The following is a 22,901-nucleotide window of genomic DNA, read 5'->3' as shown; positions in this document are numbered from 1 at the left end:
CTGGGCATGATGTGCTGTGGTATGTATTACCCCTTTGGATAGTTTGGGTCAGGTGTCCCATTTCTTCTTCCTCCCAGCTCCCCCTCTTCCCTGGCAGAGCATGAGACTGAAAAGTCCTTGATTGGGAGAGAAATTACTTAGCAACAATTAAAAACATCAATGTGTTATCAGAGTTGTTCTCAGACTAAAGTCAAAAACATATCTCTGCACCAGCTACTAAGAAGGAGAAAAATAGTTCTTACAACTCAGCCCTGCACAAATGTTCGTGTAAAGCTTGACTGTATTATATTCAAACGCTTATTGTTTCTAATTCTATATAACGGCCAAAAATGTTGCTGAGGTCACACCTAGGGTTTTAGTATTCTTCAGATATAGCTAGGTTTCTGGCAAAGGTCTGATTTGTGTTGTTGTAGAAAATTGGTCTTTCTGAGTGATCCTAACGTTTGGAAAAAGTGCAGTGTGTTAACTACTTCTGTTTCTGGTGCTTCTCTAGATATAGCTATGAAGTTAGGTCTTTTGCTTCTTTGTGTCCATATTTTGTGCTATGCACAGATTCTGCACCGTAGAACAATTTGTTCTTATACTAGTAAAGCATTCATGCTGTGGACATGTTGGGGCTCTTGACTAGTTTCTTAGTGATCAAGAGGCTGGGAGCTCTTGACTAGTTTTTTAGTGATGAGTGTGTACTCTGTTTCAGGAGAATTTTCTGTTATCACCAGCACAACTGTTTGGGTGCCTACAGTAAAATTCATATTATAGCTATAGTAATGAAAGTAAAGAGAATTTATAATATCAAATAAATCTATGTGAGTGTAATGCAGTAACAGAAAACAGCACTACAATACTAATATGTGTTATAGAAATATTCTATATATAGACATAGAGTTGTCTGTTTTGTATTATTTATTAATGAAGCAGGAGTCATCCCTGAAGAGCTTTTGGTAGCTTAGCATTTGAGAAAACTGGCATAACGACAGCTCTTCTGCTAGATGGTATTCTGTCTTTTTTTTTTTTTTTTTCCCTCCTGGGAGCTTTAATTATAATCCAGACGTTTCAAGTGCTGTGGGTGGACACTTGGCAGGTGTAATATTACTGCAGGAGCAATTTTTCAATTTTTTAAAATATTGGTTTAGATGCATTTGTTAAATTGTGGAAACATCAGTTGAGTTTGCAGTATTTTAATACCATTTTATTTAACACTTTAAGAGGCAGTAATTGGCATTTCATCTGCGTGACTGGAGCTGGTGTGAAATAATAAGGAAGTGGAGATTATTGATTCTATATGGAGAGGGATATCCATTAAAAACTAACTGTGCTATAAGCCTTCAGAAAAGATAGTACAAAAATTTGTTTCCATGTGTTGACCAAATAGCTGGTTAAGACTAATGTGTAATTCTTACAACATGGGGCTTTCAGTGCTCTAAAGCCTGAAAAGTCATTAGCACAAAAGCAATTTTTTGTCTAGTTGTTTGCATCAGAGGGTTCATCCCTCTAGTCGAATAAGCGCTGAGGAATTGCCCATTGCATAGGCATATATATATTTATATATATTTAAGGATTTGTCATTTTAGAGAATAAGATGTAATTTCACAACAGCAAATACCTTGTCCAATTGATAATTGGAGTGCATGTGTTAAGGGTAAGGAATTTTAATGTTATCATGGCAACATTAAGGCAAGTATTTGAAACTAGCTTTTCTGTGGTAAAACCCCTAAACTTTACTAATTGCTAGGTGGATGGTTTAGTGTTCTTCATCCTCAGTCATTCACAGTGTCTGAATATGTGCTCAAATGATATATGTACCAGAAAGAAAAGAAAGAGAAATGTTTCTTGGCTAGTATTATGTATCAACAGTTGTCCTTACTCAGAGCAGCCTGGAATATCTACTGCAGCTTTGAGATGCCAGCTAGAGCTCATGACTCCTGCCTTACTTCCAGTACTGCAGGAAGCTAATGGGGATTCCAGTCTCATTTGTGTTTTCATGAGTCTTTCTTACCATTCTTTAAAAAAATATTCTTGGCTGAAGCTTAAACATTTTCTTATCATGGACTTCTCGAACATGGTCAAATGAAATTGCCTAGGATCTGTGTCATGAAGCAATGCAAAATCTGCCGTTTTGTTGACCCATCTTCCATGGGCTTCCCAGAAGTTTTTATCTGAGCCTTTTTATCCTGGACCCATATTAGGTATCATAGTGGCTTCAGTAAAGATTTTGCCTGAGGTTCCAATGTATTCCTAACACAGTTTTTTGAATTATACCAATTATACCATAACTGCAATCCCTGAAAATAGTGTCAATGGTGTGCTTGCTTGCTGATTGTGTATGACCTCTACCAATACCAATGACACGTCATATTAAAATAAATCCTTTTCATTCTATTATTTTGGAAATATTTCCATTGAGATTTGCACATTAAAATATGAAAGAACTCTTAACATTTGAATTAATGAAGCTGAGTTCTTATATCCACACTACATAGTTTGGCAAAAGCAGTTTCTAGAGTATTTGCTTCATTAAGGGCCTTTAAAACATTGAGTACTGACACAGTCCAATCTGAATACCTCAGAGGTACATGGATTTGTATTAAAAGTAAACTTAAACCCTTCAAATAGCTTTTCATGTGTCCAAATAAAGATAAATCTAACACACAAGGCCAGATTGAGACCTAGGAACTAAAAGACTTCAAAAATAGAGGTTTTCACCATACTTCATCTAGATGTTTTGCACTTTACAATTACTGCAGCATATAGGAGAGGGTTGAGGGATATTCTTAAGATATTTTTCTAAGAAACTTTGTTACCATCATGAGTAGTGTTTGATTCATGAACAGTATTTGGTGCAGGCAGATAACAAGGAAAATGCCTTCCCCTCACCTAGTCAAGATATTAATCATCTTAGTTTGGTGAGTATTTTAAGGCCTGAATTTAAAGATCTGGTTACCTCCAAGTTTTGCAGAGAAGAAATTTTGAAACATTTTGAATTACTGGGAAGCAGAGTATTCATATAATGGATATTTGCTTCATAAAGTGTTGCCATGGTTGAGAACAGAGGAAGAAACACTATTCAGAACATTAGAAAAAAAATCTTTTTTTCTCAATAATTTAAATATTGAAAGGAAATGATCTAGAATCACTCTTTTCATTTTAAAAGCCCTTGCAATGCTCAATTTCCCAGGGTTTTAAAATGGTACAGCATGCAACTATTTTGTTTATTAACATACATCTCTCACCCTTTCCACTTTTTATGGTAACTCCAAAATGTTTTTCTTTTATCTGCAGATCCATTGGTCTTTTTTTATTTTTTCTTCTGTATTCTGCTGTCTAAAGCAGGGCTGCCAGCTTATGAGTCTGAGCTGCCAAAGTGCTTAGGCAGCTCAAGTCTGGCTCCAGGAACCAGGTTATGGCAGGTATCTGGTGGAAGAGGACATTAGTGTGGGGCTTTTGAAACATTTAAAACCCCAGCAGGTGCAGATTCTGCAATTCAGCTGCATTCCCTTTTTATCCTGATAGTCCTCTGCTGGGGAACCACACTCACAGCTTTTAGGCTTTCAGATCAGGTACATAGAAAAGATATAAGTACACCCAGCCATATAAAAACTTTGGTATATAATTTACGGATTAAAGTTATGTTCCATCATGATCTTAAAGTAAAAATTGTGAGGGTGAATCAGGTGTTATCTTCAGAAGAACACTGCACAGGGAGAGCGGTTGGTTTCACTTTCCATTTATAAAATGAAGTTGATGTGTAGAGTGTGCTACTTTCAAGTGATATGAAAATTGGCTCTAGTTATAGAAATGTAGTTTTGTGTGTGTTTAACCTGCTTTCCCTGTAATTAGATATATTTTAGTGCTATTAGGGCTGCCTGGGATGTGTTTTAGAAGCCTTTTAATGCACACTGCAGATGTTGACGACCCAAGAAGGCCTTCAGTGCATGTGAGATGTAGACTTACATTCTGCCAAAATACACCCTGGTGAGTCTTAATGCTGTAGGATAAGACATAAACAGGTATTATCTGCATTTTAATGTCTAACCATAAAAATGTGAATTTAAGGTAAAGAAACACCTGTGGAATTCTTGGGCATTTTGAATTTTTATTTAATCCATCATTCCTTGCCACTACTTAGAGTAAACTGATGGATGAGTAACATTACTAGTACATTCTTAGTAACATTACTAGGAAGTTACTAAATATTTTAGGGGGAAAAAAAAGAAAACCCCACAAAGAAAAACAAAACAAACCAAAAAACAAAAAATAACATTTCAAGCTTAGTTTTTATTACTCATTTGTATCCCACAAAGTAGTACTGACTCACTTTTCAGTCAAAGAAACAAGAAAAAAGATTCATAAAACAAAATGCTGAAACAAAAAGGGAGAGAAGTGAGCCACATCTAGTATGTCTGTGCAGTGAACCTAACTTCTATTACATTTTAGGGCATGATGAAGTAGCTGTGGGATGTGGAATATATCAGAGAGGACTTTAGAGAGAAGCAATGTAGAGACAAAATGGAAGTTTATGATAAGCCCTTAAACTGCAACTAGTATAAAAACATTATATTATTTTGCATACCAAGCAGGAAAATAACTTCCATCAAGGTGTCTGGTTCTAAAGGTAGGTACAGCTTTTCCTCTATAGGACACTGAGTAATTAAACAAGCGTAACATGTTTTGCAGGGTTGAAACTTTTAGATGTTATTTGAGTTTCTGTAAAAAATATGAGAGGAACATTGAGGAGACCGTATTGTTGTCTTTAGATCTCAGTGAAATACTGTAAAGGCATTGCTGCAGATTGACTTTAAAAGTGTCTCATATAAAGATATTTTATACAATCTTGGGACTTAAAACTGGTGTGAGTTGCTATCCAAGAGAAAATGTCCTGATTTCCTGCAGTTATTGAAATGGGATCCTTGATGTATCTGGCTTGCAAACATCAGCATCATCACAGTATGCCTCTTAGTTGCAAACAGAGTTCTTAGTGCTCACAGGAACATACTAGGCCTTCAGGAATATATGCTTTCATCAAAGAAAGCAAGGCAGTGGAAAACTTGTATGTTATTGAAATTTCGGGCTCTTCAGGACAACTGTCATTACTTCTTGTGCACATAATATAATAAAATTATAATAAAATATGGTTGTAGTGTTTGACTGAAGTCTTTAGCTGCCAGAGGAATACTAGCAAATGTTAATACTCATGAAAGTTCATTGAACACCTGCAATATAAAGTTGTATCACCATACCTGTATGTAAACTTTCCTTATAGAGTTAGTGGATTGATTGATCTGTCAGAAAGGTATAACGGTGCCCCAGGAAATCTTCAACTATAGGATTTTACAAACACTTCAAACTGTCTTTGGTTCCTTCTTTTCTTCCATTTTTTGGGGGGTTTGGTTGTTGCATCTTGGTGGGCTCATTCATACAGAAATTAGAATACTGGCCAGCTATGTATTTCTTTTCCACTGATTGATGTGCACTGGGGTATGTAGGTGGTTTCCTGAGGATAAGAGTGCTTTTGTGTAAAAGTGGTGATTTTGCTTTCTTCAGAAGCACTTTGATATTTCCAATTAGTAGCTGTGAGGAAGTTTTTCTTCAAGAGGCATTGGCACAAACAGTTGGAATTTATAATTATATTCTTCAAAGCATCATAATAGGTAATACTAATTTGTTAGAACTCATACAGTGAATGAAACAAACCTCTTTCATAACCTCCTTCTCTCTGAATGATCACTGCCTAGAACAGATATTGATATACCATATTTGAGGCAATTTCAGGGTGGGAGAGGTTGCATAGGGAACTGAGGGTTTTCTCTAATTTTCAGCTACTTAATATGCTGATATTTAAGATCCTGCTATTAAGAAGGAGGTTGGCACAGTAGTTTACTGGATGGTAAGAGCTTTTCAAATGACTATGTAAACGTGCATATTTTGACTTCTGAGAGTTTACCATTACAGATTTGGGATTACTCATATTCCAAAGTGTCATTTTCTTGTTACACAGTTTCATATTTGTAAGCTAAGCTTACGACTTTATTTTTTAGTATTTTTTTTTGAGGACTGTTTTCTTAAATCACATTTAGAAACTTTGTCTCCATTAGGCAGAATAATTGTAGAATGTTAAAATGAGGTAGCATGGTATGTTACAGGAGATCTAGCAGTGATTTTTTTCTTTTCAGTTGGTTGCCTGTGTGCTAACTACTGTTGTTTGAAAACTATAATAAACCAAAAAAAAAGTAAGATTTTTTTTTAATTTCTTTTGCTATTGATAAATTATTTAATTAGCTATTTGAGAACAGCCCTAGAATAATTGTTTTCTTCTTGTTTTCATTACATGAGTATGGCCATGTCAATTATTTATCTGCGTAAAATTAGGAAGGTTATTTGTAGACTGTCATTTAGCCATTTATCGTGTAGGAGGATCTTTGCCTTATTTCTGTCATTGTAAATCTGAAATATTCCAGCCCCAAGATCCAGGCTTGCAATAGTTATTCAGGTGAAACTGGAACTTTGATAAAATTTTTGTTAAAAAAATATTTGCTGTATAATGCCTTAACTGTCTTGCTATAAAAAATATGTTCCCACCAAGTGGGAGTTAGGAACCTGATTTATTTTATAGGCAGTATGCAGCACTCACTTAAAATAATTCTGTCATAAAAGGAGGAAGATCATGTTAAGTCATGGAATAGTTGTGGTTAGAAGGGACTTCTAGAACTCAGTACAGGGTCAAATTAGATCAGGTTGCTTAGCTCCTTGTCTGCTCAAGTCTTGAATATCTCCAGAAATCCCTGCACAAGCCTAAATTAGTGTTCCTCAAGACCAGCCAGCTCTGTAGTTCTTTTATTTGCCCTATTCACTTTTCTCAGGATTTTATGGGCACTTTTGCAGGAGTTGCATGTGACCTTCACATTCCTGTCATGCCCCTTAGTTTCCAAGAGCCTAGTTTAAACAGTACCATTTTAATCTATGGTACAAGATTTATATGCTATGTTACTGAACAGTAATTCTGTTCTTTTACAGTGCTAAGTTATCCGCTTTCCACTTTCAGTGAAATGAGTCTTTGCATGTTTTCTGTGTGGATGTGAAATCACAGGGACATTAAAGGGGTCTTGAGATTATTGCAAAAAGTTTGGTTACCATACATTTAAATGCATATGTTTTAAATGTCAATGCGGTCAATTCAAAATGAGTTACTTTTTACAGGAGCTCTTGTGAAACAGATTTTCTAAAATGTCAGTGAACCCAAGAACGTAGGATAGAGAGAAGCTGTTGTAATGAATAGCAAACTATTAGTCAAAACACCTTTTAAATTTTAGAATGCATAATTGATTATGGATATCTTTTCAATTTATTTGAAATTCATTTGATCTAATTAAAAGCAGATAAAAATTATTTTAAAACATAAAATGTGTTTCTGCTGAAACATTCTTTATCTTTTTTAATTATGGCATTCAAGATATTTTTATGCATTCTATAAATTAATTCTGATGTTTTTGTTATATAAACTTATATTGTTTTGTGTAGAACTGAAAAATATCGACTATGAAATATTTGTGTTCAGGTTTTCACTATATTTATGTAGAACTACAGCACATGAAAGTTCAGTGAAGTGAGGAAGTTTGAGACTCAGTGAGCTTTGCCGCTATTTCTCCAATTTGTGAATTTGGTGGATAAAAAAAAAATCATATTTGTGGGATTTCAAATTATTTTCAGACTGTGTAGCCTCTGATGCTTTCATCTTGGTTTCTCATAGCAGAACTCTCTCTAGAATGAGACTCTTCAGATTGCTACAGTGGTACAGAGTTATACAATCACAGAATGGCTTGGATTGGAAGGGACCTTTAAAGTTCACATAATCCACCCCTGTGCAATAAGCAGGGACATTTTCAACTAGTTCAGATTGCTTAGTGTCCTGTCTGACCTTGAATGTTTCCAGGGAAGGGGAATTTATAACCTCACTGGAAACCTGTTCCAGTTTTTCACCATTCTCACTGTAAAAAAAAAAAAAATCTTCCTTATATCTAGTCTGACTCTCTCCTCTAGGTTTAAAAACATTACCCCTTGTCCTGTTGCTACAGGCCCTATTAAAAAGCCTGTCCCCATATAGAGGAGCTTTAAAGTGGAAGTACCACAGTGCTCAACAAAATTATTTAAACTGCTGTAAATATTTCAGAATCTGAACAAAACTAATTTCCATTCTAGGAAAAATGAAAATCTGAAGGTGACATTTGTCCCCAGATCACAATGCCTATCTTTGTGGCTGAAGTCATTTAGTAGGTTTTAAAATGGCTTAATTTCCTGTAACTTTTACGAAAAGTTTCCTAGCTTTGAAGATAACAGCAAATTTGGGAAACAATAATGAACTACATAAAAAAATAAACAGTAGTTTATAAGTACCTCTGACTAAAGGCTCTTTATAGTCCTGATTAATTTAACGCTGTGTGACACTAAACAAAACTAGTATTACTCATACATTTTTGACATTTTTTGATTTAAATTCCAGCATTCAAAGAATAATGTCAGGCAGTTGCCCAAGCAAGCCTACACTCTACAGTAAATAACACTTGCGAATGAGTGCTGATGTGCATTGGAGACTGAGCATCTGATTAACATGCATAGAAGAAGCTGAAGTTAAATTTCTTGAACTATATAAATCCATGCATTGTGTAGCCTGCTCTCTCCCAGTGCTACATACATCATGTCTATACACAATCCATATAGTGTGCTAACATTTCCATAGCCTTCCAGAAGGCCCAGTAATTCTGTGAAGAGCATGCCAAGTTAGACATAATGTCCCCTGTTGCATTAATACTAGCAGAAGTGCTGTGTGACTCTGCAGCCTGTTCTGATTCAGCCATTGGAAACCTCACCCAGGCAAGCCAAAGACAGTACTCATGTTACAGAAGTACCTCTTTGTGTACCCAGGCTAATTAAGTTTTGGGGACTTCCATGACTCAAAACAATATCAATGCTAGTGATATTGAAAAGAAATATGTACTTGATTTAACTATTCAGTATAGCAAGATGAAAAGGAGTGCCTATGTGCATGTGCCAGAAAATGCACTGAGTTTAACTGTTCATGACACTCTAGAAAGGAGGATGAGTCATCCAAGTGTATGTCAGTACTAAAGGTTCATCTGAGTCAATAAAAATTATGTTTGAAAAAAATACGTTTGAAAGCAGTGCTACCTCAGATGCACTAAGTTTCCTTTTGATTCAGCTACCAAAATATGTTTGGTTTTGAGGATGACTGCTCACTGGCAAAGACTGAATACATAATTTCATTACTTATTTCTTTTTTGTATGCTATCTTCTTGTCTTTTAACATTCTTTCATCTTTTTCTTAAAGTTAAAATAGTGATTAGGTGTTTCCTTATCAATAAGTGTTAATAAAATTAAAAAAAAATGAGTTAGTGGAGAAGCATGACAAGAAAGGCAAGAACTTTTGCCTTCTGCTCTTCCTCCGTAGACAAACTGGATAACTTGCTGCAATGACTTAGGTCTACGCAGTTGTCCAAGTTAGGGTAGTCTCTCTCTATATCTTATTGTTGTGTTGATCCTGATAACTGTAAACATTTTTCTTACATGAGAAAAGTGTCTGAAGCAATAAGAACTGAAAGTTTAGGCTGCAGAAGTTGGAACGTTAGCTTTAACCGTCCGAGTTCTCTCTGTGGTCAGTGCTAACAAAGCCAGTTCTCAGCTAATTCAGCTGGGTTTGTGGCCCTAAGGGGGGTCCTAAATTCACTGTGGGCTGAGAAGATACCCCCACCTTGGGGGGGGTATCTTCTAGCCCATTCTTCAGTGCTTCAGGATATCTGACTTCCCGAGGGAAGTAAAAGTCAGTTGCAGTGAGCAGTGTCACCATGTTGCAAACACAGTAATGGAGCTGCCATGTATGAGCCGTTATGTAGAGTCAAACTGAGTTTTGTTGTAAAGCTTTTATCCAAATTACATATCAGGTTTCCTTGGTCAGAGAACCGATCTAGATGAAGTCTTTTGTTTACATGGGATTCATAATACAAATAATAGCAACACTGCATAATTAGGGAGTTTGCCCTTTTTTGTTTTCTTCTTAATGGTAATGACTGTGATTTCGTTTATTTGAATAATTGCCCCTATTCAGAAGCTTGACTATTTGTCTGTTAAAAGTAAAACCAGTAGTAGAGGTTTGTCTGTTTTATTTGCTTTCAAAGATGACACTGTGTACTACATATGAAAGACTTCTAAAAAGTAATAAGTCTGAAATTTGGCTTATCATTTATACACTTCAGATTTTCTTTGCAGCCAGGATTTAAGCTGTAAACTCATGAAAAATGTACTGCTAAAGACTGTCCATCTCTAAAAGGAGAATCCAAACTCACTCAAAGAACATCTTTATATGTGAGGAAACACAGCACATGCAGTATTCTGTACCTTATTGTGTAAATATTAAATTGTTCTTTAAGATTCAGAAGATCAGTAATCCAAAAGACAAAATGTCATTAAATCTGTCTCTGCCATTCAAAAGTTTGTGCTAATGTTTGTGATTTAAATCAAGACTGAAGACATTCCCTTTTTTTCCTGTCTTCTAATAACCACATCTGGAAAAATAAATTATTGGAATTACAAATGTTTGTGGAAACAGTCTGCTGTGGAACCAGTGCTCCCTTAAATGAGAATTTCAGCTAGAATTGTTGCATGTGGCATCTGCTAGTTTGTGATTCTTCACTGGAGAGTGGGCTGGCTCTTCCTGTCAAAAGCCCTGCATTTGCATCTTTGCAGCTTCCATTGTTTCAAATTGCTGTTATAAAACTCTGCCCAGTATAAACTCAAAAATACATATACATTACAATTTATAAAATACAAGTGTCCTGAAACATGTAAATATAACTAACATTATGACTTTTATTGAAAATTATATCTGAGATAAAACTATAAATTAAATCATCTTTTAGTTCATGGTATTTTTTCTGCCTTGTGTTTCTTTGAAGAGAAGAAATTATGGGAAGCATAATTATACGCATATTTGCAAAAAAGAACCTGTTTGCAGTCAGTTACTAGATTGCATGTAGCTAGCTACATTTTCAAAAGAAGTTCCCTATCCTTAATTCTGAATTCATGACTCATTCTTCAAACATTGCAGGAACTTCCTGAGTACATGTTCATACCCACTTCCAGAAGGTTTCTTTTGATCCCATTGCCAGTCATCCAGTCTTTAATGACCTTGAGAACCAATATGCTTCAGTGACATTAGCTGGCTAGATTAAACCGGTGAAAAAAATAATAAAAAATAATTTTTTTAATTGTATAGGTTTTCTTTTAATGGGAAAATGGGGAACTTAAGAAAAGTATTTTTTAATGCACAAGTTGAGCTGTTGAATGGTTACATTATGAAGTCATTTGATCCTGCCATAGAGGTAATTAACTGATTTGTTTCAGATTGAAAGGGGACATATATACTTACATATGAAACATATGCACAAGATATGAAATAATCTGATTACATTAAAACCTGCCATATGCAGGTATAGGTATTTAGAGATGGCTATACCACCTCTGTCAGCTTAGAACTGGCTCATCAATTTTTGCCTATAAAATTATCCATGCTTTGATTTGAACGTTTATGATCTGCACAGAGTGAGCAATATCATTTATATTTTCTTCTATGGGAATAGTTAACATTTTTAAAAATCACTTTAGAGTTACTGAAATTATATCTTTTAATTTTAGCAATAGATATTATGGATTATATACTTTTTTCAAATATATATTTTAGTGCTATTAAAAAACTACTGTTGATATTATATTTTTCCTGCTCTACTTGGATACTGTATCAGTAGGTTTTATTTTGTTGTTCCAAACAGATTTTAGGGGTTTAATACTATAATTCTATTACAATTAGCATCTGTTCTTAATCTAGTTTCATTCTGACAAAAAATATAATACACTGAATTTTGAAAAAAATAGCCTGGTTAGTGATGTGATTAATTTCAAAATCTTATTTTCAAATGACATTAATAGAGAAGATAGAAGGTCTAATTAAAGTGGATTCAAGTTGTATTGAATAAAACTCATAAGGAAATTTTATATGAAAATAGGATAGATAATGACTATTTTGGGTTTGACTTTTAAAATGTCATGTGTCTAATTAATAAATAATGGATTCCCTTTGCTTTCAGAGCTAAGAAGATAGTTCAACTTTATAAATTTTAGTGATCCCAAGGACAGGGAGCATTTTAACATAACTTCAGGAAGTTCTGTTACGCATGATGAAACCTCTAATATTTTAATTATCACGTAATTAATCTTACAGTAGACTTCAACAAAGGAAAGGTAAACTGGAAAACTTTACAAAGAACATATTTTTGCATTTTGGGTGCCAGAAAGCCTTGTATACTGGCTTCAGAAGAGTATGATAAAGTATGCAAAGGCGATAATAACGATTATCTGTAGAGCCTATAAAATAATTGGAGGCTGTGGTGAGACTGCTCTTCACTCTTTGATAGCTCTTCTGCTTTTTTGACATCAGAACTTTCTGTACCTCTCTGGTGTCGGGTAAGCACTAGATGAGGGTAAAACAAAGACAAGGTATGAGTTACTATGAAACATTTATTTGCTTATTCTTTTTTACATTTAATTTGGAAAGAAATGACTAAAATTCCTAAAAAGAACAGTGATGGCTATACTAACATAATTGTGTCTTTCAATACATCTGTATTTCTGTTCTGTATGGGTATGGCCCCTGAAGTGTAATTTTTTTTATTTTAAAATAGAAATAACAAGTTATTTTTCAGAAACTTAAGGAGTGGTGAGTATCGTTCTCTGTAATGGCACTAGGAAAGTAGAGTGACTCCTTGTGTTGAGGGGAGAATACTCTTTTACAAGAACTGAGTAGAAGTGCCAGGAGGGTCTGTTGTCATTACCTGAATATCAGTGTCCAGATATGAACTGGCTCCTGCCCTGCTCTGGGAGTATGTGTCCTGTCCCACAAACATGAACTACCTTCAGACAATTGCCAAGACCTGCCCCTAGATCAGTTTTAATGGGTGGAGATGGGTGTTCTGCGCCTGCTGGAGGCATCATGATAGCTAACTTGTTGAAATGCAGGATAATATTTGGTTTATTACCTATGAGAAGAGTGTGGCATCTTTAAAGAGGGTATTAAACTTTCCTCTCAGTTGGTCAGTAGTAGTAATTTTTAAAATTCATCAGTTACTCCTCTGTGTTAATTCCTTGAAAGCTGAAGTTAAACTGTGAAAAAAGAAAGTCTCTAGCGCAAATGCTGGGAGACAGATTGGAGCTCTGATGGTAGAGAGGCAAACCACTTGTGCAGTGTTTGACTTCCAGCTGGCCAGCACAGAGTTTCTGCAACAGAATGGATGCCTTGTGTTCTAACAGGAGAAAAGAGTGAAGGAAGAAAGGATGGCTTGTATGGCTCAAGTTATTGCTCAGTGCTCCCTGTGAGTCAGTAATGGCCTAATTAAGCTGTGCCTGATGTGTCGTTCTTTCCTCATGGCTGGGACAATATCTTTTGCTGTTGTAATAGTAATCCGGCATCAGTGAAAGAAAATGTCAGTCACTTTCATGTAACATCCCTGCAGAACTGAACAAACTGTAAACAAGGATGTTGGGGAGAGAAATTCAATCTTTAATATATTTAGCAGGGCATGAGGAAGTATTAGTAATCCCTCTTATTAAAATTGACTTAAAAGATCTGTTAAGATTAGCTCAATGCCTTTTCTTTATTGTTTCACAGAGTGAGGCATCAAATATTTTGGCTGCAAGAGCAGGCTGATTCTTTAAAGTCTCACTAAGGGTAACATCTGTAAACTAAGTTTTTCATTCTCTTTTACTGATGTGTATTCAGCAAAATTTACAGATTTGCAAACTGAACTTGAGACAATTACTTTAAAAAGTTACATAAAGATTTGTGACTTACGCCCTTCCGCCTTCCTGGATTGTACCTGTCTTTTCATTTTTCTAGTACTGGTTCAGCAGCCTCAGGACCTAGGCAAACTGCAAGGTACCTCTGGTTCTTTGTTCCAGAGCCTGTCACACTTTGGGCACAGCTGGACTGCACTACCTCTCCCTTCCAGACTCTGTGGTCTGACTTTCTTGCTCCTGCTGGAGGCATAAATCATCTCCCAGCCTAAGGTCTCAGTTATTTATCTACCCCAGGAGTCTGAAGGATTTTTGTGTCCGCTAATTTTATTGTAAGCTGATTTTTCCCATTTATATAACCTTGAATCTTCTGTCTAGTGTCATGCCTAACCTTGAATTCTTTGTCTTTACAATGCCTTTTCTCTTTTAATTTATTCTCTCTCTCCATCTGTGATATTTGGTTGCTAGATTCCCCAGATGAACTGGTAATGATAGGCCAATAATACTGTAACATGCATAAGAAATAACATCTAACTTGTCTTACTGTAATAATCTTCTTACAGTCTAGTCAGCCCTCAAATGAGAAGTGTAATCTAAATGCATACGTATCTGCAAAGGAAAATAAAAAGTCAGAAATCTCTTTTCAGCTAAGGTTTTACCCTTTGTAATTTTTCTGAAAAAAAAAATAGGGAAAAGTACCATGGAATTTTTATGAACAGAATAAAACTATATGCATGTTACAGATACTCCGTTTGCTGTGTTATGATTACTCTGCTATCATGTATTTTACTGGAGTTGTTATTGTGGACCCAGTGCTTGAAAATTTGAGTGCTTATAAATCTCATGGTTTATGAAACGGAAGTACATTCTTAAGAAATTGAAGTACATTTCTACCCTTTGTGCTTATGAGAGACAATTTATGACTTGTTCTTAATCCTCTTACACTCCTTTCCTTTTGCCTTCTTTAGCAGCTCCTTCCCTTCCTCTTTCCTTTCCCTTCAGCCTGTTTTCCCTTATTCTAGGATTTACCTATGCTGATTTATTTCATAACATAATGTCTACTAACAGTTTTATGCTAATGAGAATTTTTGGAGCTTTGATTCATAATTTTTGGAGGGGCAATGTTAATGAACAGATGCTTTGTGCCTTCTCTAGTCAAGACATTTTTCAGTTATTTGGTGGTGGTCACTGAACTGCTGTCACAATTACTGGCTTCCATGTAGCTCTGAATAGAGAGCTTTTCATGGAATACTGGTTATTCATGGGATATTCACTTCTCACAGTATTAACCTCTTCCATATTCTGTCTGATGAATGAGGTGATTAAATAATATACTTGTTTGATAAGATTTATTTCTTAAATTTACATAGAACTATGTCTATTATAGATTTTTGGGAAAGAAGAAAATAGGAATGACAATGAAGGTGAGATTAGTAGGATGGAGCTTGATGTTTTAAGATTTCTGACTGTATTTACACCAAAAAATTTACAACTACATTAATATATCAATTCATATATTCAGTTTATTTCCTGATTTTCTCTTTTTTTTTAATTTCCATCTGGTTTTCTCTTTTTAGGTAACTTTGGCATAAGATTGTTCCAGTTGCTGTGTGAATTTGGAAAATGAAAAATACACTTTAGAAATTATCTCAGTATAATTAGTGCCGACAGCATTCTTGAATATGTACATGCATGTACATGTTAATATGCAGTTGAGTTATTACATGGAATACCCAAATGCTTCACTCTACTGTAAAACATGGGGGAATATTAAATTCCCATGTTTTTCTGAGATGTTAATTGTGCGTTACCCATTAATTCTAAGACTGAAGCTTGTGAAGTTGACCATGGTAGTGTAGGGTTTCTTTTCCTTACAAATATATTTTGTGAATTCCTTCCTCAGTCCTTCTTTAAGTTCAGGTTTAATTTCATTCATGATAAAGCAGGAGTCTTATCTTCCAGCAGATAAGAAGAAGGTCTCACATTTTTTGTGGTTTGTTTTTGTTTTTTTTTTAAGGTAAATCCCTTGGATTTCCTTCAGCTCCCCTAATTCTTATGTAAACATCAGCAATTGCAGCCAACAGCGTATCAGTGAAGCCAAGCAAATTGTCTGTGGTTTGACCTTTGTTTAAAATGAAGACAGTAGGTTAAAATAATATGTAAAACTGCCATATATGTAAGTCCCTTGAGTCTTTCTAGTCATGAAGATTCTAAGAAATTTCTAGGTTAAGTTTTTGCTTTGTTAGTCTTGCTCACAGAAAGTAATTTCTGGTTTGTTTGTTTTTTTTTTTTTATTTCAGGTTTACAGTTATTATTTCTTTTTCTTTACTCTGTATATTTTTTCTCATTGTCCTTTTTGTCTTCTGAGTTCCCCAAATCCCTTCATTAATTGTTTGTCTAATAAAAAATAAGCAAGTAGGGGAGAGGTGATCATTACCTTGCTTATCCACTTGACTAATGTTATAGATAGCTTATATATTGATTAAGATCATACAATTCTGTCTAGTTTTATATTACTGCCAGTCAAACTATGGGTTGGCAAATGGGTAGCACACTGATCAATTTGTGTTCTGCAGTCCTTCCTCTGTCCTGTAGTCCTTCTCATTTTCCCCATCTGTTCCATCAGTGTGTTTTTTAAGAAGAAAAACTATGTAAACCAAGAATCCAACATGCAGCTGCTTTGGGCATTTTTAAAAATTTGGGTTTGGATAAATTTGTAATACAGGGAGAGTAACAAATCAACATGCATAGAAATGGCACAGGAGATTCTTCTGAACATTTTCATTCTAGTAGGTAAAGGGTGCTGGCTATAGGTCACAGCCTGAAAAAAAACGTTTTAAGCAAGGTTATTTTCCACAGGAATTTCTAATAAAAGACTAGGCATTTATTTCAGCAAGCCATTGACTCGCCATGCTTTTTTCTTCATTGTTTTCAAAGCTCCATACTTCAACTTAACAGACACTTTTCCAAGACAAAATGAATATATTTGATGCCTCTTTGAGCCCTTTTTTTCTGAAGACTTACTGCAATGTCAGTCTGGTGAAGACATTCAATCTATTTGAGAAAGAAGACTTAATTACCCTGTTGCCAGAAAAATAGCAACCTTCTTAAGGTTAAGGATGATATATGTTGCAGTAGTATAGGGTGTCTTGAGGTATTTTTAAATGCTGATTAATGGAAGGTATGCTTCCAAGACCCTAAAAAATCAATGGCAACTTTTATTTTAAGTTTTACTTGTAATACATCTGTAATTAATATGTCCTGCTGGGGATGCTACCATGCTGTGTCTTTATTTTCTTTCTGAAATCTTGAAAACACCAAACAAACAAAAAAAAAACAAAAAAAACCCACAATACAAACAAACAAAAAAAAATTGAAAAGGAGAATTTTTGACTGTCCTAGATGTATTTCAACCTAAACTTTATGAATAGCTTAAATCCTGCAAAAAGGAAGAAAGGCAGACACACAGGCAGTTATGAAGGCTTAGTTCTATTTTTCCCTTATGATACAAAGTAATTATAGTCTATTATCAAAATGTCATTGTACTCCTATTCCCAGAGAGATTCAGTAATATTATGGGCACAGCTCGTTCATAGTGTCAGAGAAGGGTCTATTGATCAATTCCACTTTTTAAAGAATGTTAAAATGTTCCCTTGGAAGTGCATAGGTCTTGTGCTGTCTCTCTGGAAAAAAATAGCTTTTGTTCTGAAAGATTAGGTATCAAAATAAAGTATCTCTGGTTTAGTCATATATTTGATTTTAATTTTGTGCTATATAGAGTAAGTAATAGCCAACTTCAGGAATACTGTGCATGATGTGACTTTCATACTGTCACATGTTCATGCCGTTATTTAAAACTATTGTCAAAGCTATTTCTCATACTAAATGCAAGCAGAAAATAGATTTGCTGAGTATTATTATTTAAACAGATAATTCAAGAGGTTGAGCATGGTGGGTAAATCATATGTGAATCTATCCAATACTGTTTTCAGATATTTTAGGTAGTCAAGTGGCAGCATGTATGTTAACTAGAAATCAGCTTAGTTGGAATGGTTTGTGCAAGGTGTGAAAACTGTCTAGAAAACAAGGATTCCCACTGCCCTAGAATATTTTTGGTGTTTTTAATTTGTTTGTTCCATGAATCAGAAACAAGACCTACCAAAAAATGAAGGGGCTGAAAAGAGCTCTTGCCTCAGATGAGCAGTCAGAGAGAAATGAAGAGTCATGCCAGAATAGCCAATAGCACTAAAGTTTGTGCTGTATGCATAAATATTTATTGATTGAGGTAAAAATTAGTCTAACACTGGAAACTGTGCTTGAATCTCTTCTCTATTTAAGAAATCTTCTGCAGGGATTGATACTTTCTGCAAAAAATATAGTTTTCATTAAATTTCCGGCTACCTCTAATGAGTGTTGCAGTGAGTACCACAACGACGCTGCTGACAGGAAAGCAAATGTTTTTTTGTGTAATGATTTCCTAATTCTGCATTGCTCTGTGGTGAAAATGGATGATGTGCAATGTAGGTCAGCATGATGTCAATTCTAGCAAATTAAAATACAGATGCTTCCTCTCAAATCAGTCAAAGCATCTGTGAAACTTCACAAATTAGAAATAATGTGGACATGTGAATCTACTTGACACTGCACAAAATAATCCCTGTTTTTTATTGTGGCTCTCAATAGCTTTCAGACATAAAAAAAATATGTCAGAATTTATAGGTGCACATTTTGCGCAGTGACTAAACTATACAAAATTGTATTTCTATATTTTTTAAAATTAATGCGTTAATCAGATCAGAAATTTGACTTGTATTTTAGAAAGGGTAAATCAGCTTTTACCATTGACATTTGGGGGAAACCCCCAACTATTTCCTTTTGCCTTTTGCTGACGCTGCATACAAAGTGTGAATTGTGTTTTAGCTACTTACTGTAATGAGGCCTAGATCCAATACAATTCCAAGTATGACTTATTAACATATATATGCTTCTTGGATCCTCACTAGAATATGCCTGAGGCTTATTTTTTTCTAACTCCAGGTTTATTTTTGCCTCATGAAAGAGTGCCTACTATGTACTTAAACTTGATATCACTTTCTGGGTGTTAGGGTTTTTTTTTGTTGTTTTGGGTTTTTTTTATGGGTTGGTGGGGGTGACGGTTGCAAAATATTTTTCACATTTTTCTTTTGAATTGCACCTTAATTATCAAGTCCAGTTTGTGTTTTGGCTTTATTAGTATTTAGTTCTGGCTTAATTGTTTGAATTAATGGTATGTGCATAAATTACAAATTCTTGAATCTGCAGCAGTTTCTCACAAACAGTATCAATAGTATAATTTTAAGAGGGAGTAAGGGGTGTACATTCCTTACCATAAAAAAAGTACTTGAAATAAGGTAGGCACCAATCTCTCTTATGCAACAGAACCCTGTTGAAAATGGATGTATTTGAAAGAATCCTACTAGTCAGTTGTAAGATATTTTACTCCTTTACTTTGTGTCATACTTTTCATATTTATTATGTAATTAGCAAAGTGTATTTACAAAGGCAATTACATGCTTCCTTTTCTTTTTGATGTTTGCACTAACTAAAGCCATTGTTTCATTTCAGTTTGGAAGACGTTACATTGAAGATATTTTTAATGATTTTCGAGATGGACGAAGACTTCTGGAGCTCCTGGAATGTTTTACAGGCCAAAAACTTGTATGTGTATATTCACAGGTTTACTGAATATTGAAGTCCTTTTGGTGTGATAATTGTAGTAGGTTGTATTTGTTAATTCCCACTGTTAATGAGAGTCTGTAAAAACTATATTTTAGATTGTTTTTTTCTTTTACTTTCATTTGAAATTGAGAAAACATTGAAACTGAGAGCTGCATTGGACAGTAAGCCTTTAGTAGGCATATATTTGGAATTAAAATGTTCTAGGTTGTTGTATGTATTTATTAAGGAAGTGTGGCAAAGAGAAGCAAGACAGAGGCAAGGTTTGTTAAGACATAGATTTTAGCTGGAGTCAGAAATTATCAGTAGGAGTTTGTGCCAAATGCAAGGAAAAGAATTCAATGTATAGAATTAGAATGTTTCTCTAGCAAATTTTGCACATGCTTAACATGTATTGAAGTTGTACATGTCTGAAAAGTGAAAAACAGCTTGTTCTTATTAACCTGGAAATTTTAAAGGATACTCCACACATATTTTTGAATATCCTCTCTTGTGCTCCTGCTTGGACTATATGAGCCTGGGATCTTTCTCTGAAATTGTCTCGTAAAAGAGTAATGAAACAGTCTGGGAGTTTGAAAATCTTGAGAGAATATGTTTGTAAATAAATACTAAACAAGCTGATGTGTTGTTGCTTGGTTGTCATGGTAATGTTCCTAAATTCTGCCATGGAGAAGATGACTAATCATAACAGAAACAATTTGAATTATCTGATTTTCTACACATTTTAGTGATGCATTCACTGACAACTGTCAAGGTACCAAATTACCTTCCAACTGTGGATCCAGTTCATTTCACACTTGCCTTTATTTCATATTGGGAAGCTACAAATGTGCAATGTATGGTAATGTGCTCACTGTTGTCATAAACTTATTAAGTGGAAAACTGCAGGTGTAATATAATATTTGAGTTACATATAGTGTATTCTAGTTTCTGATTTTGGGCAGTCAAGTTTGTTTTAATTTTTTTGTAGGCAAAAGAAAAGGGGTCCACAAGAGTTCATGCTCTGAACAATGTCAACAAAGCACTCCAGGTTTTGCAGAGATATAATGTAAGTAATCAGCCAGACAGAACATCCTATAGATAGTATATTTAATATTTTGTAAGTGTTGGATCAAACTCTGGCCTATAGTATAAAATTACTGGAATCAAGGAAGTTTTATTAATATGACTTGGATACTTTATCATTCAGCACCAAGTTGGAATGTGTTTCAGAGTTTAAAATCTTTTGCCAGAAAGTGTGTGAACAATATATCTGTAACGGGTGCTACCTTAAGCCAGATCAACATGCACGCTTTTTTGGTAATGCATGGTGTTTAAAATATATTTTTAAAGGTTAATTACAAGAGTTCATCCGTAGCAGTTTAGAAGGTGTTACCTATCAAAACATCTACTCACAAGCTCTGACAATTATGAATTCTGAAAAACTGAGGCTTTTCCTGCAAGAAATCTTTTTGGTAAAATTTCATTGCTGTCTGTTCCTTGTGGTTCATAACATTAAGGAAATGAATCATATCAAAACCACTTTCCAGTCTACTTTGTCAGGATTGACTTTTCAAGCCGGTATCCTGTGCATCATTTTTGAGTAAATATTCTCATATTTTCCTTACGTAAGCATTCTAATGGACCCATAACTTTAGCAGTTATTCTCAGTGGCCAACAAGTTATATCATGTCTTCTCCTCAAGAATAAATTAAAATAAACTATTACATTCACTTAAACTTAACATTAAGATGTAATGGTAATGTATTCTGTGCTGCATATTATATTTTCAATAGATGCAGTAGGTCACTAAACATGCTTGAGTTCAGCTGCTGAATAAAGTTATTGATTTTATAAATATAAGGTAATCTAGCTGAAGATTTGTGCATAAATGAAAGTGACCTTATAAGGCTGGCATAAAGACCTCCAGCTTGATTTTTCTTTTTTTTTTAAATGGAATTTCATGTAAATTTGTAGAAGAAACAGCTTCCAATTCTTCAAAATCTGCAATATTTGGCACCGTTGAAAAAAATCTATGATACGCTATTTTGCAGTATACAAGAAGGTTTTGATAGCATACCTGGAATGTGGTTACAGATTTTCATAGTAAATGCTTTTAAAAGTATTTATTGACTATGTACCAGCTAAATCCATTAATGTGCTTTTCATTCAGTTCCCAGAACACAGCAATAATCTCTTTCAAATACAGAAAGAAAAAAGAATATTCAATTTGAAGAATATAGAAGAAAAAACATCCTTTTAGAACTTGAAATGCTCATCCATTGGCCATTATATTCATGTAATGAAAACTTTATAAGCTATACACAACATAAAAATTAGTATAGTGTGCATATATATACTATACCAAATTAGTGTGCAGCCCAAAGATCTGCCTCTGTGTCCTCAACCTTCAAGATCATTTCAAGAGGGATTTCTATGGGACTTCAGGAATGTAAAATTAATGGTTCTAAAGCTATTAAAGACTGTGACTAATCAAGTTTTTCTTCTGGTGTGTGCCATCTTTGCTCTGAGGGTCTGCAGTCATCTAGGCGGTAACAGCTTTGAAAATGCTGCTGCTTCCAGTCAATCCATTTTACAGATTTTTTTTCTTTTTTTTTTTATACAGTTTTGGGGTGGGGAGGTACCCCACTGTAGCCTCAAGCAACACTAAGGCAAACTGAGAAGTTTTCCTCTGTTTCAGTAAGATATATGTAATTTCCATGTGTTCAGGCTTCCGTTTCCAAAAACAGAGGAAGGATTTGGCCCGTAGAACGTGTAGGTGATAGCCCAATAAGCTTTGTAGTTGGTCACTTGCTGTGTGGACCCTATTTGAAATTTAGGATATAATTTCTAAGTTCCACTTGGGAAATGTTCCAAGACACTGTTGGTTACAATGAATTACCAGTCTCTTACGCTTTTAGTACAAAATTATGAATTCTTAGTAAAGAGTTGAGGCTTGTTTTGAATATGCAAAACCTTTAGTCATTCTACAGATGTAACTTCGAATAGCTTCAGAAGTAGAGATATGCAGACTGTAATTTATGAAGGAATGGGGTACTTTGCCATATAAATATTAGTTCTGACCATGAAAAAAAACACATCTATGAAACAGTGAGGATGCAAATTTTTAGATTCATAGTTTCCATCCAAAAGTGCAGGTCTCAGCTTGTATCATCTTATAATCACATCTGTGAATTTGGCTTTCTTTATTTACATAACATGAAAAGTGAGGGAGTGTAAAGGATCATTTCACTGTGGAGGAAAGAATATTTCAGGGTGGTAAATGCTGATGCATACTATAGTTGTGGAAAACAACAATACTAAACAAACTAATGTGGAAAAGATTTGCTTAGATC

At 34.7% G+C, this 22,901-nt stretch overlaps 1 protein-coding gene across 15 annotated transcripts in view; it reads left to right on the top strand.

Moving 5' to 3' along the window:
- DMD (dystrophin) overlaps positions 1-22,901 on the top strand; it is a 1,213,044-nt gene that overhangs the window by 358,523 nt on the left and 831,620 nt on the right. For all 15 annotated transcript variants that reach the window (XM_062608089.1, XM_062608087.1, XM_062608095.1 and 12 more), the window contains exons 3-4: positions 19,456-19,548; positions 20,537-20,614. In XM_062608089.1, the coding sequence (XP_062464073.1) occupies positions 19,456-19,548; positions 20,537-20,614 (171 nt within the window). The remainder of the gene's footprint in view (positions 1-19,455; positions 19,549-20,536; positions 20,615-22,901) is intronic.

The sequence above is a fragment of the Pezoporus occidentalis genome, unplaced genomic scaffold (genome assembly GCF_034315485.1).
Source record: "Pezoporus occidentalis ecotype Australia unplaced genomic scaffold, CSIRO_AGI_Poc_V1 ctg129, whole genome shotgun sequence".
In the NCBI taxonomy this organism is placed as follows: Eukaryota; Metazoa; Chordata; class Aves; order Psittaciformes; family Psittacidae; genus Pezoporus; species Pezoporus occidentalis.
Note: the sequence above shows the minus strand (reverse complement) of the source record. Positions and strands in the feature narration are given on the sequence as shown.